This window comes from Calonectris borealis, chromosome 3 (genome assembly GCF_964195595.1).
Source record: "Calonectris borealis chromosome 3, bCalBor7.hap1.2, whole genome shotgun sequence".
Classification (NCBI taxonomy): domain Eukaryota; kingdom Metazoa; phylum Chordata; class Aves; order Procellariiformes; family Procellariidae; genus Calonectris; species Calonectris borealis.
The window spans coordinates 108,860,099-108,876,574 of record NC_134314.1 but is presented as its reverse complement, the minus strand read 5'-3'; the positions used below and the strand labels follow the sequence as shown (position 1 = coordinate 108,876,574).

General features: G+C 42.2%; 1 protein-coding gene across 4 annotated transcripts; it reads left to right on the top strand.

The window, feature by feature from the left end:
- The first annotated feature begins 8 nt into the window (after nt 1-8).
- Nucleotides 9-16,476, top strand: SDE2 (spliceosome associated SDE2). Of its 4 annotated transcripts, none has more exons than XM_075147243.1 (7): nt 9-166; nt 788-905; nt 3,047-3,158; nt 3,703-3,872; nt 4,594-4,705; nt 5,349-5,757; nt 8,786-9,013. In XM_075147243.1, the coding sequence occupies exons 1-7, from the start codon at nt 59-61 to the stop codon at nt 8,999-9,001; spliced, it is 1,245 nt and encodes a 414-aa protein (XP_075003344.1). In that variant the 5' UTR covers nt 9-58; the 3' UTR covers nt 9,002-9,013. The 4 variants fall into 4 exon arrangements, with proteins under 4 accessions (XP_075003344.1, XP_075003347.1, XP_075003346.1 ...); XM_075147246.1 differs by lacking the exon at nt 8,786-9,013 and adding an exon at nt 16,041-16,476 and having other exon boundaries at nt 12-166; nt 3,688-3,872; XM_075147245.1 differs by lacking the exon at nt 8,786-9,013 and adding an exon at nt 6,855-6,957 and having other exon boundaries at nt 12-166; nt 3,688-3,872.

Here is a 16,476-nt window from a genome sequence, read left to right as displayed (position 1 = left end):
CGCGCGGCGCCGTCGTCACAGGCGCAGGCGCGGCGGCCGTTGGCGGCGCCGGGGCGGAATGGCGCTGCTGGTGCGGGATCCCTTGGCCTCACGGGCGCGGCCCTTGCCGCTGCCCCCCGGCGGCGGGTCGGTGCGGGGCCTCCTCCGCGATCGCGCTCGGGCGCTGGTGAGCGAAAGGCGGTGGCGGTTGCGGGGATGCGGCGTCCCCTCAGGCCTCGGGGAGCGGGTGGATGAGGGCGCCGGGCTGCCGGTGCCGACTAGCAGGCCGCATGTCTGCCCTCGCCCCTTCCCCGCTCGCCGTGAGGCCTCGCCGCGGTGGAGGGACCACTAACGGGCTGTGGCACGTCGCGACTGCGGGCACGCTTCTTCTCGTTGCTGTCGCTGAGCTAAGCAGGAGGGTTTGCTATAGGAGAGTCTTGTAATCTTTTATATATATTATATATATATATGGAAGATATCGATCTTAACTTCTTTACAGCCCAAAAAATGTGGGTTTTGTTTCTTTGTTCGTTTTTTCATTCAGCGTGTTTGAACACTTGGTGTAAATTTTCCCATAGCACGGCTTTTGCCCCTTCATGTTTACAAGCTGATTTAGGCTATGTTTAATCCTTGAGTAAACAGGAATTAAAACAAGCACTGTAGAGAATGTTTATGCTTTTAAGATTGTCTGATTTTTGCTTTCCCTCTGTTCCTGTAGGAAGGAAGGAAACATTATTTCTTAGTGATTTAGTTTCTCAGAATGTTTCATTCTCAGTTGATCATATGACTCAGTTTTTCTGTTTTTTAGAATATTCCTGAAGAAAGCTTGTATGTGAAATGTAACGGGCGACTGGTTAATGATGAAGATGTACTGCAGAATGGAGCCGTTTATAGTCTGGAGCCAAGACTTTGTGGTGGAAAAGGAGGTGTGTTGCTCAACTGCTTCTTATTGATTAGATTCTTAGATTAAAAAACTTTTATTATACCGTAGTCTATACTGACAGCAGCAGTCCTAATCTATTAGCACATCTCTTTTAATGTGGGTGACTATGATACACTATCTGTGAGCTGAAACCAAAGTCTACGTGCAAAGCTGAGAATTTACCAGGGAAGCTGTAGTTCAGCTAACAACTTTGCTGGCACAGCTCTTCTTCACACCCCTGGTCAGCTTTGCCCTGCTAGTAGAAATCTGTAACATGCACCAAAGTGACTTCAGAGTTGAAATTGTGTTTAATAGCACCTGGCTTCTTAGACTCCTAAGTTTTATTTGTGGTCACTTAGGACAAATATGGCAGGTACAAATAGTCTGTGATTTGAATATGTTACATGACTTAACTGATTTTGTCTTCTCTTATTTGAAAAAATATTTAAATGCCAAGATCTCAGTAGCCTGAGAACTAAAGAATTTAATCTAAACCAGACTCCTTATATTAACAAAATATTCTAACTGCATTACAGAAGACATGTAGTAATCATACAAAATGATGTAGCCACTGACAACATGGGCATTCCCTAAAATGGAACATGATGGGTGAAGCAGGTTTAGCAGAGCATTTGGGTGTAATTGGAGTTTGCTTTTTGAATCCAGTTCTCAGAATGTTCCAGCTATTGAGTTAAAATGCTGAATAATTATGCAGCCTTGCATCAGGCTGCAGCTCAGCTTGCTTTGGCTTCATAGTTTTAGACAGAACTGGAAATAAATATTGTTGCTGTAGGTTATGAGCTATTGTGGGTTTTTTAAGTGCCCTAAAAGTGGTGCATATGGTATAAGTTCACAGGACAGGATGCTTCTTCCTCACCTATTGTCCGTCAGCTTCAGTTATCCTGGGATGACACAGGATACGTGTTCTGTCATTCACTCTCTGTTACTGATGTGCCATTGGGGTCAGTTTAAAATTGTTCTTTAACAATTTTGTCTGATTTCTGAAGTGCTCCTTTTATTGTGACTTTATAACTTAAAAGAGTGATTAAAAACAGGCAAACAAACAGGTCAAAACTATTGAGACTTACTGTGTGATCTCAAGGGATTGCAGATCATACCAGTTTAAAAGAGAACTGAGCATTTTATTATCAGACCTAATTTAGCACCCATGACCTTAGTGAATACATTGCTGTTGATTTTTGGGAGCATGCCTGGCTAGGTGTAGCAGCTAGGTCCGCATTCTTCAGAATGTGTTTCATGTGCTACAGAAGTTCTCCTTGCCAATGGCAGCAATTGGTTTTGCTGGCTGAACACGATGCTTTTTCTGCTTCATGATATAGTAGGTTGTCTGGATTGGTTGTAACAGTCCTTAAAGGTATTTTTGGGGCACTAAAAAGTATAGATTTGTTCAGCTTCTAGTTAAAAAACAGTGCTTGGCACTTTCAAATTGCTTGAAGGATTGTATTAATGCACATTGTGTTTCTTTGAGGTAGTTAAACAAGTGTCTTTCTCAAACTGGAGACAACATAAGGTGGGACTGATAAAGAGAAATCAGCAGCCTTGCCTATGAGTAATTAGTGGCTGAGGAGCATAGAGAAATCTATTTGGGGGGACTCTCCAGCACAACACTGTACATCATGATCATCTTGATGAAGCTGCTAAGGCTATCTCCTGAAAAAGTAATTTTATTTTTTGTTAGATTTTTAAAAGGGAATTTAAGATTGGTGGCGGTTAAAGGGGCTTAAGGGGGAGGTATATCCTGGCTAAATTACAAAGGACCCAAAATCTTGCGATTAGAAAGGTTTCAAACCATTTTGCTGGGGGAGTCCAGAAATAGGCTTTCATGTTGGAAGTGTTCCACAAGTTCTAGTAAATCTGGAGTCCATCTGGTGTGATATCGGAAGTGCAAAACCAAGATGAGTGGTAAACGCTGGATACCTTTTTTCACTTAGTGTGTCTGCGTTTCACCCAATGACAGTTCTCCAACATGTTGCAACTTTTAACTTACCCTTTATTTCAGTTGCAGGGAGGGAGAGGGAAGTGTTGAATTGACTGTATTCTTTTTCCATAATTAATTATTTTGCGGTGTACTAGCTCATCTCCATTTGTTTCTGCTTAGCTAATTCTTGATTACTTTTTTCTCAGGGTTTGGATCTATGCTGCGAGCACTTGGTGCTCAGATTGAAAAGACAACAAATAGAGAGGCTTGCCGAGATCTCAGTGGAAGGAGACTTCGAGATGTCAATCACGAAAAAGCGTAAGGCATTTTCTTAGAAGCTAGAATTATAAAATAAACTGACCATGTAGTTCGCTGTTAACAAAAGAGTTCAAATGACAGGCTGTTGTAGCAATGAAATTTTGTTTTGAATACTAAAAAGAGCAAAAGTGAAATCTTAAGCATAATCTTAAGGTAGACTGGAAGCCAACAGGATTCTTCTGACTATAATTATATTACTGCAAAATAGAGGTGATTGTACTGCAGCCTGCTTCTGAGAGTGTTCTGCGCCTCTTTGATTTCTCATCTGGAATTCTCACAGTTCTTCTCTCTGAAGCTGCAAGACCATGGTATTGGGGAATATGTAACCTTACTGCTGTTTCTGGCTTTCAAAACAAACTTTTCTCTGTAGCAGAATCTCTATATAGTCCTTCAGTAATTCCCCTGGGTGCTGTTAGTCATCTTTTTCTATTGTCTCCCATCCTAGCAGGTGGTAGAAGCATTCAGTAATTAATTGCAAAGCAACAAACTGATATTACATTAAATGTTGGAACCACTCTCATTTTCATAGTTCTGTCATCTGCAGGATGGCTGAATGGGTGAAGCAGCAAGCAGAACGGGAAGCAGAAAAAGAGCAAAGGCGCTTGGAAAGGCTGCAGCGGAAACTTGCGGAGCCAAAGCACTTTTTCACAAATCCTGACTACCAGCAGCAGTGTCATGACATGGCTGAGCGACTAGAAGACTCAGTCCTTAAAGGTATTGCAGTTTAACCTCACTTTCTCTCCTCAAAAAATAAAGCAAAATAAAACCCCTATAGCCTCACTCCATATGAAAATCTAAAAAAAAAAATTGCTGTCAATAACTCTTTCAATTGAATCAAATTTTAAATTCCAGTAAAATTTGTTGGAATTCATTTTTCCTTTTTGGCTACTGCTTCTTTTAAATTGCATTAACACGGATACTTCACACAGATGCTTCACCTTGCTGTGCTACCGCTTTATCTCATAAGAAAAGCAAAATTCTGTGAAGGTAGTGTTTCTAGTTCAGCAGTAAGAATTACATAATCATTGTCAGTGAAATGATAATATATAAACAGGTCTTATGTAAAAACTAGAAATTGAATCCAACTACAAAATACCTTGTTTCACTTACTGTTCTTTGTAGTTATTTTATTTATCCACAGATTGTTCCTTTGCTGACAGCTTGATAGTGAAACTTGAGGCTGAATGGGATGTAGAACCTGAGAGTTCAGTTCAGGAATCCAATTTTAATTGTCTCTGTGCCTTAGTAAAGCAGTGTGGGAAAGCTTTTGCTGCTACTCAGTTTGTTTTGAAGCTTTGACTCTACATTAATGTGCTCTAATAGTGATTCTTTTCAGTTGGTGTTTTAAATTGCATCTGAAATTGAAAGATAAGTAGAATTTACAAAGTACATGAATTGTGTACTGATGATGTTGACTTCTAACTTCGTTTTGAAGGATTGCAGGCCACTTCAAGCAAAATAGTGTCACCAGAAAGTGGCGACAGTCGGAAGCGTCCGGGTGAATCTGGAAAGAATGGAACAAAATCTCGAAAAAGAAGATGTTTTTGGTAAGGATTATGACTCTCTTCGTACTTAATACTCAAGTATTAAGCCTTGGACTGGATGACAGGTTAGGTACATACAAGTAAGCGACATCTTATCTGAGATGTAGACTTTAATAATAAAATTAAATTGAACTGATTAAATCAGAGAACTGAAAGTAAATGTTGCTGTGTTTATATAATTCTGTCCGGCTGGAGCAGACGAACTTTATTTGCAAAAATAGGCACCCTTTCCCCCCACCTCCTTCTAATATGGTTATATTCTACTACTTCCCATTGTCCTTCTTGTCATTAATGAAGTAAATTTACAATTAACTTTAAAAAAAAAAAAAATCCTGGCATTTTTCACCTAATGTAACATGAAAGAGAAGCCTTAATGATTCCAGTGGTGTTTGGAGTAGCCATAGCTAGCACACATTTCTGTATTGGGAATGCCGTAAAAAGATACCTGTTTTCAGGGGATGGTGGGTCCTGTTCAATATTAGCAGCTCTTCCATTTAGTTAAACTATCCTAAATAGCTGCTAGAGTAGTTCACTGCAGCTCTCTGAAGTGAGTTTTGCAAAGAGAAGTGTGATAATAAAAATAATTAAAAAAAACAAAAAAGTGAAGATAGATGAATACTCATCTGTAATGTACTGCTTATGCCAGGCTGGGATTGGAAGGATTGGATGATCACGACAGTTCGGATTGTGAGGATGACAGTGAAGATGACTCCCCTCAAGCATCTGACGGAAGTTGTCCATCAGGCAGCAGATATAATGAAAATGCTGGAAACTCGAATGAATGTTCAAGCAGCTCTCTGGATTCGGTAGAGGATAGTCCAGCTACCAGTGCAACTGAGAAACCCCTGGAGCAGCCAGAAGGTACTGGAAGAGATCTGCAAGGAGGGACACACACAGGTGGGCAAACTGAAATTCCAGCTGAAGAAAACAGTAAAATGACAAAGGCCTCTTCCTTTGAGGCCCAAGAAAAGAATGAAGAAACCCAAGCTCTGAAAGAAGAGGAGCAAGAAGATGTTTCTTCCAAGGCACAGGAAACGAAGCAGTTACAAAGCACAGTAAGTATGAAGCAGTACAACATGTGATATATCTTTTTCTTTAGCTGATTTTACTCAATCACTTTTCCCTTTGTGGATCGCAGAAAAGGGGAGGGGATTTATATCCTATGACTTCACTGCATTAGATGTACGTGCTTGAATTAGAATCATAGTCTCCCTAAGAAGCTAATAGAATCTCCAAAGTTTGATTCAGAGCACAAAAAATCCTGAGGTTAAAAGGAAAAACGGCTTAACTGAAGATGCATCGTATGACTTATGAAAATGGAGTGTAGCAAGTTAATGGAAACTGCAGCCAAAGAAGGCTCTTGGTTGACAGTGTCTCCATGGAGAAAGTTGCATTGTAGTATGATAGCATTGTCTTGAGAGATGCTAAGTAGAATGGGTCAAGAAAGAACTTTATAAGATTAAGATTTTAGTAGTCTAGAGTTTCTACTAAGATGCAGTTATCCTTGGCTGTCTAGCATTGTCTTTCCTGAGATCCATGTTTCTCTTGGGGTTTTTTTGTTGCTTTTTTTTTTCTCCTTCTACATAAATGGATACACTCTGGATCCAAAATTCTTCATTGAGGGGAAAAAAGGAAAATAAAACCCTTCTGTAGGATGAAAGACTCTTATCAATACTTTTTGACACATTACCAAACACTGTCCAATTTGACTAATCTTATTTATAACATAATTTGACCTTAATGTTTATAATTGACCTCAATGTTTAAATTAGAAGTTGTTCCCAGTAGATGCCCCCTAAACCAATCAGCTGATCAATCTTTCTTAGTTTTTATTATAAAAAGACTTGAGTCTAGTTCATAGAGAACCCTAGTAGTCTGGTGAAACTTCAGTTCTTCATTGACCATCAGAAGTCTGAAAGCAGCAGCTCCTTCACTAGAGGGACAGGGTTAGTGTAAGTGATGGGTTTCATCTGAACTGCAAAGGATGGTGGAAGAGTGGTCTTAAAATTGATCATCAAGTGTATGTGCGGTGGAAGCAAGTCTGTACTGTTGCCGTACCACTATCTCTGCTGGCAGTCTGGGTTGGTGTCACAGCCCTTAGCCAGATCAGGAGCAGTGCTGACCATGAGGTTCCTTCTCTGGTGATTGACAGGAGGATGGCTGGGATTCTTCTGCTGAAGAGGCTTCGGATCAGTCTTCCAGTCAAGAGAGGATGTAGCTTTTCCCACTGAATTGATGAAAGCCCAACTAATATTTGGTAGTAGAAGATGCCAATACTTGTGCTTCATTGCTCCTTGCATAATACTACTATTAAAATTTTTAGGGGTAATGAATCTAGGCTTATTCTAGCAATAAAACAAAATATGCCTTTTTTTCCAACCTGGGAGTTGCTTGGATTTTCTGCCTTTTTTTGGCTTGAGCAGAAAGTCTACCATCAGCTGCCACTGCCAATGACTGAATTCTGTTAAGTGAAAGTTTAATACAGTTAAATGGAAAAAAGACCAAGGATGTAATCTGATAAATTAGAACTTTGTCATCTACTGTACTATTAGAGCTGGCAAATTTTAAACAGGATGTTTATCATTCTTCACTGTTTACCTTTTGCTCAGTGTTTGCGAGACTGTCTATTCCTAGAACAGGAAACTCCACCAATGCTGTGGCAGATTGTTATTGCAGGTGGAAATATTTTTATAATAGTCCTTGATGGATTTTTTTTTTTTAAAGTAGGATGAGAATAATGAGGCAACCAGTCTTTTTTTGTATGCTTAGCAGGACACAGGTTCTAATTCTGCTAGCATTAATTGGTTTTGCTGAGTTCATAATGGAGTGGTCTCATTCCCACTGATGGTATTACTTGCTCTGAAGTCTCTTTGAAACTCCATCATGATACGTACCGTAAGACTAATATGTGCTTTTAAGTATTGAACGAAATGGGCTTAGATTTGTGTGTCCTTTATCGTGTGTTAGTGTTTAGTGTTAGTGTTTAGTGTGTTAGTAAATTCCAGCATTCGAATTATCTAGTCTTCGTCCATGTTCTTTTGTGGACAAGGCCCTGGGCTTGGACTAGACAATCTATAGAGGTCCCCTTTCACCCTCGATTATTCTGCAAATATACTAATTTCCTTTTAAGATGAAATTTTAATCCATTTTCTTGTGGCAGGATGAGATGTGAACTTCAGAACTTGCTTTTTGGTTAATCTTACTAAAAAGAGGGTGCTTTTATAGTTATTTCTATAATTACAGTGTAACTGCATTAGAAATTACTATTCATCCCTCCTTCCTGCTACTGCCGGGGGTATATTGGTTATATCCTACATTGGGCTAAAAAGGGGCTGTTAGCTTTGCCATGCCTCTGGAAGCTGAGGTTAAGCTACTGAACTGCTAGGTGAGATGGTGGGCTGTTGTTTTTAATTCCGTTTTCTTGGGAGTACTTAACTTCCCTGGGGATAAAAATAGCGTTGACTATTTTGTCTCCAGAGAAGTAGGATTAAATATTGTCACTTACTTTTTTATTTTACTTTTTCGGCGTTCCTCTATTACAAGTAGAATGTGTTAATTCTAGTGGAATAATTTTTAAAGTTCAGCGGTGTTCATATCGTTTGACATGACCAGTGCTTCTGTCGTGGAGGCTGTGTGCATTGCAAGCCTAAGCACACCTGCAGCTTGTCTGGACATGTTGAGTGAGCCTTTAACTAGCTAGCAGAGCCACTGCGAGGAGTAGAGTTGTAGCAGCACAGTTGGACACCGGGTACGAAGCTCACCTGGGCATTCACCCCGCTCTTGGGTGTGTTACCTCTACTGAGATTTGCATGTTTTAGGACGAGGCTGCTAGCTAGCTTTAACTTGCTTGTACATGATGCAAGTAATACTTTGCCTGGGTAGCATGAGTACCGCTAATAATGACAATATCCAACATAATACATATGGAGACATTGCTCGACTTATAAGTAATTAGGAGTTTGAGATAATCCTAATTGAAGGTCTTCCGTAAAATGAAGCATTCTGTCTATACTTGTTCCTCCCCCTGAGTCAGGAAGAAAATAAAAATAGTCTGATGGGATGTCTTTGTCTTTGTCTTTGCAGGAGGCGGAACCAATAGACCTACTGGCATTCAGCTCTGCTGCTGAACTGGAAGCCCTGGGTTTAGATAAACTGAAGATGGAATTGATGTCTTTAGGACTGAAATGTGGAGGCACTTTAAAGGAAAGGGCAGCAAGGCTTTTTTCAGTGAGAGGTCTGTCGAGAGACCAGATCGATCCTGCCTTATTTGCAAAGCCCTCTAAAGGGAAAAAAAAGTGATTTTTTTTTTTTTTTTAAAAAACATCATTTTGTACCTGTATGCTTTTAAATTTTTCTTATTCTGTTGTCATTCTCTACTGCCACATAGAATTCTTTGGCATCCCTGGATAGTCTTTTGTTTCTATTCTTAAGGAAGTTCGATTAATGTAACACAGAGTAAGTTGCTAGATAGTGAGTTAGTTACATGTTCAATATTAAAGGAGTGAAACTACTATCTTTTGATAAACTTTACAAATAGTTGTAACAAGTCTTAATGCAACAGGTAGAACAAACTCACTGTATATGGAAAGAAATAACCTGAATGTTTTCTGGAAAATGGTTGTATGACATTGTCATCACCTATTTTAAGAAAAATAGCAATCCTTTCTTAGCTTTATATTGAATCTCCTTTAACATGTATTCCAGTTATCACAGTTACAACTGTCAAATGAGAAACATTGAACTTATGATCCAGGCTTAAAAGCTGAAGTTTCTTTATATAAAAAGAAGATTTTTATATGGGTGAGGTCAGTATAAATAAATACACTGTGCTGTGAGTTTCTGTGGGATGTCAGGTATCAGTATGATATAAATTATTATGGCACGTAAGTATTTCTTTTAGAAGTTAAATAAGGGTATTTACTTATTTTGCTCTGGAAAAGTATCTGAGTGAGGGAAAAGAGAGAATCACATCCTTAAGAATTTAAAAAGAGTAAAGTACACTTGCTGGTTGCTGAAGGTTAGTAACATACCGCGTGATCCTCTGATGCTGAATGGGACATTTAGTAGGATGGGGTTTAACTTTTTTTTCAGTGGTAAAAGCAATGGAATTGTCTCCCAAGGACTTAAATATCTGCAGGGGTGGTGCTTTATCCTGAAGCAATGTCTGTAATCTCAGTGCTGGGAGTTACCCTGTGAGGTGGCAAGGGTAGCATGCTCGCATGACTGCGGGTGCAGCTGCCACTTCTCTGGTTTGAGAGGCTTTTAAAAAATGTTTAGTTCAGTGCCTTGGATTCCAATTTTACCACCATATGCTGGAGAATATTATGTTTATGATCTAGTTGTCAGACTTTCTTCTAGGGATGCTTGTTCTGACATCATACCATCCGTTTATCTGTTTTAAAGTTTGGCTCATAAAGTAAAGTTTTGAATTGCAATACTGGTAGGAAATGGACTTCAAATGCTCGGAAATCAGTTCACTCGTGTAGTGCTTAATGTTTCTGACACGAGCAGTTTGCATCTGATATATCAGTCAGTTTTGCAATCTTACGACCTCTCTCCTCAGAAGCCGTTTTGTTTACGCTTGGGAATTTTGGATTGAGAGAGAGTGTTAAAGCTCAGGGATTCGTTTTGACAAACTGTGGGCAAGCCGTTAACACAGCCGCGTGGGTGCAGCTGCTCCACAATGCTGGTTAACCTGGCAGTTTTTCCTTCCCCCACCAGTGTGACCTTCCCAGGCGCGCTTTGTTATCAAATGAGGTGGGAAGGCTCATTGCCCCGCAGGTTTGTGAGTGTGTCCGTGTGTGTGTCCGCCTGTCCGTCCATCCGTCCCAGTGCGGGGGCCTCGGGGCCCCGTGCCGGCAGGTGTCGCTGCGGGCCCAGGCTGCGGGGTCCCGGGCCCCCCCGCCACCACCCGCATGGCAGCCGGCCGGGAGGCAGCTCTGCTGCTGCTCTGCATGGATCCTGGTCGGTAGGAGACGGAGTTTGGGCCTGCTGAGGACAGGGGTGGGAGTTGGGAAGTGCAGAATTTATTTCTAATGCAACAGCTGATGTCTAGGCACATACTATAGTTTTTCTGCCCGCAAGATGGATTGACTATTTACCTATTTGCAAGCATATTTGATGTGGTTAAGTAAAAGTCCTTGGTATCCTTTCAGCTGAGTATCCCCAACTTCCAAATTCACATCCACAAGATAAGCTTTGTTAGCATCCCAAGGAGTTATGAAAAGGATGGGCAGGTATTTGCAGTGGTGGTAACTATACTGTCATACACAAACCCAGCTCTCATGGATCTGTTTGACACTGTTCTGAAAACATAATCACGGCACTTGATGGCTAAATTGTTAAAGTACATTTAAACTGTTCTCTGTTTACCTACTTATGGGGTCCAAAAGTAATGAAATTAGCATTTTGCAGCTTATCATCAGTATAATCTGGTTTATATGATGAGCAGTGACTTAAATGCAGCAAATGATATAGTAGGTAAGAAGATGTATGGTGGCAGTAAAGCACTTGACATGTCTGACATTTTAATCTATAAGGGAGTCTTGGAAAATTGGAAAAAAAAAAAAAGGGGGGGGGGAGAGTAGAGAGACATTAAGTCTCTGCAAATCCCATCTCATGGGGGTTGCGACAGGACAAGTGGACCCTGGGTAGAAAGGAAATGGTTTTGTTTACTGAGTATGTTTCATTAGGAGACTGGAATGGAGGGTACCTGGGAGGTCACCTCAACATTATGAGGCTTTGCTGGCATAAATGCATTGTCTGGGAATGACACCAGCAGCAGTCCCCCACTTGGGTGGCAAGCCTTCGGCTTGCTGACTGCTACTTTCATAAAGGCATGTACATTGTTTGGGTCAGGAGAGCCTTCAGCTGTGTGAACACACTCGTGCTCCTCTGTAGTACGGCAAGGATAATGTGGGCCAAGAGAGAACAGGCCAGTTTAATGACGTGTTTTGGCAACAACTCTTGCCTAAGTTGTTTCCCCTCACTGTAATTGCACTCTTGCTTCAGTTGCAGTGACGCAGCCATTTTTAAGTCTACCCCATGCGTCACCTATTTGCCTTTTTTTGTTGTTATGGATTCCTTGTTAAACCAGATCAGTTCCCTCATGGAGCATATGATGCAGCTCTAATAAATTTGTGCCAGCACAACTGAAGTAGCATTACATAGGGTAGGGAGTAAACACTGGCTGGTGAAGGGGAACTGGAATATTTTAAACCAGCAGTAGTGCCAAACACTACTGATAAACTGTGTCTTCAGTAGTGCCTGCATTAAAAGAAATACCCTAATCTGTGTTAGAGGACAACAGCTTACGTGTACCTTGAACCAGCTCCAACTTCGGCACATTTATTTGGGAATTGTTTAGCTCCTGCTGAGCTAAACAGGAACAAGCGCTTGCTCTGGGATATGCCCACATAAAGGATTAGCCTAGAGCAATACTGTGTCTGGAGAGCTGTACGGACACTCACTGGCAAGGCTAGACTTTCACGTGTCCGTAGGGCATCCTTCAGAAAATAGCTGGATAACAAACAGGACTTGGACTGATCCTTTAACAGAACAGAAACGAGCAGGTGTAGTGCTTGAAGCTTTCTTAAGAATTTGGGCGAGAAAAGAAGTCAACAAATACCAGGAAAAAAACAAAAGAATATAAACTGAAACCATTCCAACGTAGTATGGGCCATTTCCATGAGACAGAATGGCCTCAGAATAGAGGTGCTCTTTCTAGTCCAGGGCCAGAGGATAATGCAGAGTTTGCAGGACCCCTGCCTGTATCTTTCTTTTTCCAAGGATTAATGCAGCTTTGGATTTCAAAAGTGTTTCTGGTTCTAAATGCACCAAAACTGTGAACATCTTTCCAGAGAAAAGGTTCATGCTCCCACACAAACACTTCCCTAACAAGCAAGTGGCGTGTCTTACAGAATTCTTCTGAAGTGTCATTTTAAATGCATTCATTTCCAACATCTAGAAGATCCAGAGCGCTGCCTCGTGTTTCTCCTGCATTTCAGAGTTACTGACTGAAAAAATTAATTAGTGAAAACACTGTCACAAACCTGAGGGAGTGCTTTTCCTCGCCTCATACAGATCCATCTATACCCTGGAAAGAAATACAAATACATACAATACACAAAAATAGCAGGGAACAGGCAAAATATTCAGATTTTATAAGAAATTGCTTCTGGCTGGCAAATTCAGAATTAGAGCATACTGTTTCCTCCTGTGCTGCTTTCTAACAAGCCTTTGGTCTATTGATTGCTCAGTGCGTTGGTGCCAAAAAGCAGCACTCTCGGCCATCCAGTGTTGCCAAACAGGAGTATTCATAGCTAAACCTGAGTAATTTTTTTTTCTGGCTTCTTTCTGTGACACAAAGGACAGAAACTTGCTGCTGTTCAGTGAAAATCGGTATTTTCATCCCAGCCCAGAAGAAAAAACTTTAGAGAAATCAAATATAACAAAAACCCACCTGGCTTGGCTTAACAGTGGTTTTGATTTCCACTAACGATTTCCATCTTGGGATCTCCCCGCAGTGTAAGAAGTACTGAAGAGTTCATATTCATGAGCGCACTGTAAGATTAGGACTGATTACCTGCTTTCTAAACTGAGCTACAGAGAAATAACTTGTGGAAGTTTAGAAGGACCATCACCAGCAGACACAGCCAGAGCTGTGCCAGCCTTCAGCCAAAAGGCTCCTTTCCCATTTTCCTCGCCTACGCAGTTCTCTGCAACATGGACAAATGAGCGAGTTACTAAAAAGCCACTTCAGTGTTTTGACCTAAACAGCTCTTTGCTCGAGTGTGCAGGAATTTCTTCCTTTGGTTTCCTGCGTCTGACAGCTTCTGCGCTTGCTACTGTAGGTGGCACTGAGCTAATGGCGGAGGATGTGTCCAGTCTCAGCAGCGCTGATGAAACCCTCAGCCCTTGGAACAAAATCCCTGAACGGAGGCCCTGGCTCTGCCCCGTGGTGCACACGCATATGGTGCCACTGCAGAGCGGGGGTATTGGGTCACGTTTACGTCATTCTGCCTTTTCCAGAAACAGCCAACATTAATAATTTTGATCCACCTGAAATTCATTCTTATTCAAGATTTTGCTTTCTGGAGAATGTTGGCATTTTAAAGGTTGGTTTGTAGCCATGTCTATTCTCAGGAAGGTGCTATTTTTAAATCTGAAAGGTTCCTTCAAAACATTTAACCGGAGATGTTAAAGACTGCACCCTAGTTAGTTAACACAGCCACCTCAGCTGGCTTTGCTTTTGGTTATAGCTGAGCAATTAGGGTGGCTTTGCAGATTAACATGCCTAATGGCACCTGAAGGTAGGGAGGTGACAACTGCTCTGACCTCCTCCAGCTGGGCAGGAGGGCTGGGCAGGCACCGCTGCCTTCCAGCGCTGCTGGAGGCTGGGCAGGGGCTGGCTAATCCGGGATGGTTAGTCTGGATTTAGACCCAGCAGCCATGCCTGCTTGGGAAGCGTCCCGGTGGCCCGAATGCACGTGCTGCGTGTCCTGCCTTTCCCCGCTGTGTTCGCCGTGTGTCTCTCACCAGGCACAAGGAATCAGGAATTTGCACAAAACTCGGAGCGCAAAAAGGAGCAAGAAGCTCTTGAAAGACCTAGCTGTACGGAAAGAAAAGCAGTGATTATAAGGAGCCAGCCGGCTTGTGAAACATCTGCTGGAACTATTACACATCTGAGTGAAAACATGATGTCTGGTGGTTATAGATGGTACCTTACGGCCTGTGTGATATTGTGTCCAGCATACAGTAACTGTCTGAGACCTCCTAAGGGTGGCAGAGTCATTGACTGCGGGGCTGGAAGTTGGCAGTCATCTGGGAAGTAGCGATTATGAACTGATTGCATTCATTTTCAGCAAACAGAAGACAAACTTTTAAAGGGGATACAGGTACTTGGACTTTCAAAGGGGCAGATTTATCATGGCTGAGAAAATTAAAAGAAGGAAAAATGTAAACAGAAAAATAAACATTAGGAGTACCTTTAAAACAAAATTACTAAATAGCTTTTAAAAAAAAAACCACCCTCTGATTCAGCAATTGTCAAAAAGGATACCGAGAGCTGTGGACTGATGACATGACTTTCCAGTGCCCAGTATCTCCAGATAACTTACTATTTCCTGCCACGGTCATTCTGTACCTGCTGGTTTAGCTGTTGGCAATCCCAGCACCCACGCAGCTCTGGAGTGCCCTTGTGCCCCTGCAGCGCAGGCCAGAAGGCGGCAGTTGTGAACAGCTTTTTATTCTGTTTTATTCTGAAACGGGCTGACGTGCAGGCCGCTCTCCTGCGCCTGCTCCAGGAATGGGCAGAGGAGTTCAGGTCCTGGAGCTAATTTTACGTTAAATTAATGGCAAAAACTAGGAGATGTTGAGACTGTTAAGAGGCTCCTCCAAAAACATCAGTGTCCTGCGGGATCTCCGCCTCCCCCTTTCTGTTTGCCCCGGGTTCCCCTTTCCCAGACTCCAGCTGCTCCCAGCCAAAGCTGGAGGAGCTCTCCTGATTATCACCTTTGCCGGGATGTGGATTGGGCCTCTGACTTTCCACTTACACCAGCAATTAGAAGGCTGCCCTGAAAGGCAAAGTGTCAGACACTCTTGGTAGGAGTTTGTGAAATGCAAAGGGGAAAAAAAAAAGAGAGGGAGAGGAAATAAGGTCTCACCAGCAGGGTAAAGCTGCAACTTATCCTAGATTTTGAAAGAAAAAGGGACAGCAGCCTTGGTTCAAATGAAACCGTGGAAGGATCAGCCAGGGCAACGTAACTCAGCTAGCAGTGGCATTTAATATGGCTTGAAACCTTTGTTATCTCTCCTAAAATGTACTGATAACAGAGAGAGAAAGTGCTGCTGTCCTGACCAAGCCCCTCTCATAAGTAATGCTTTCATGAGACCGATAGATTTCCCCATGTCCAGCTCCATTAAATATCGCAGGACCTCACAGATCATCTTGTGAGCAGTGCCGTGAGGGCAGGTCAGAGCTCACGCTCGCAATAAGCTTTAACTCAGATACGCTGCCACTCTGAATGCTTACACGAGAGCTTAACTTTAAGCGTGGGACTAACAGGGCTGTTGAAGCCCTTAACATGAACAGCACGCACCTCTTCCTCCTTCAGTACCACGCGGCTCCTCTGCGCTTTCACTAGTGCGGGAGGACGCCCCATATTTTAATGCTGGTTTTGCCTTAAAACACCTTCACATGTTTTGAAATCGTTTCTGCTTATATGTGATTAATTACGCGGCTGCACTGCTCTTCCTTTTGTTTTTTTACAGCACAGCATAAACGTTAATGCCGAACCGCGCTGCTGCCAGGTACGTAAGTTGTTCTGTCTTTCCTCAGAGACTGTGGTGCCGCTCAGACGGAAAGGATAACATGACAGCTTGACAGCCTTTGTATGCGTTACAAGTTGTACCCATATGAGAGCAGCGAGGTAGCACACAGACGGTATCACAGCCAATGCAGCCTGGATTGAAGATGACAGGCGGGGAGATAATTTCCCGCAGCACGGGCTGATGTCTGAAGAAGCCCCCGGTGTGGCAGTATTTCATCCACAGCCTCCTGCCTAGGGGTTTGCGCTGTAGAAATCTCTGGAGCCTTCCGCACATCAGCCCGACCTCCGAGTCTGCTGCCTTTTCACTGCAAAACCAGCTGGAGTTTGAGGAGCAATGTCCTGTCCCCACAAAAGCGAGGAGTTTCAATCCAAATGTGGGTTAAAAACTAGCCACAGCATCCGTCATACTGTTGTCATTAACCAACACAGCTGGTTAATTTTTAA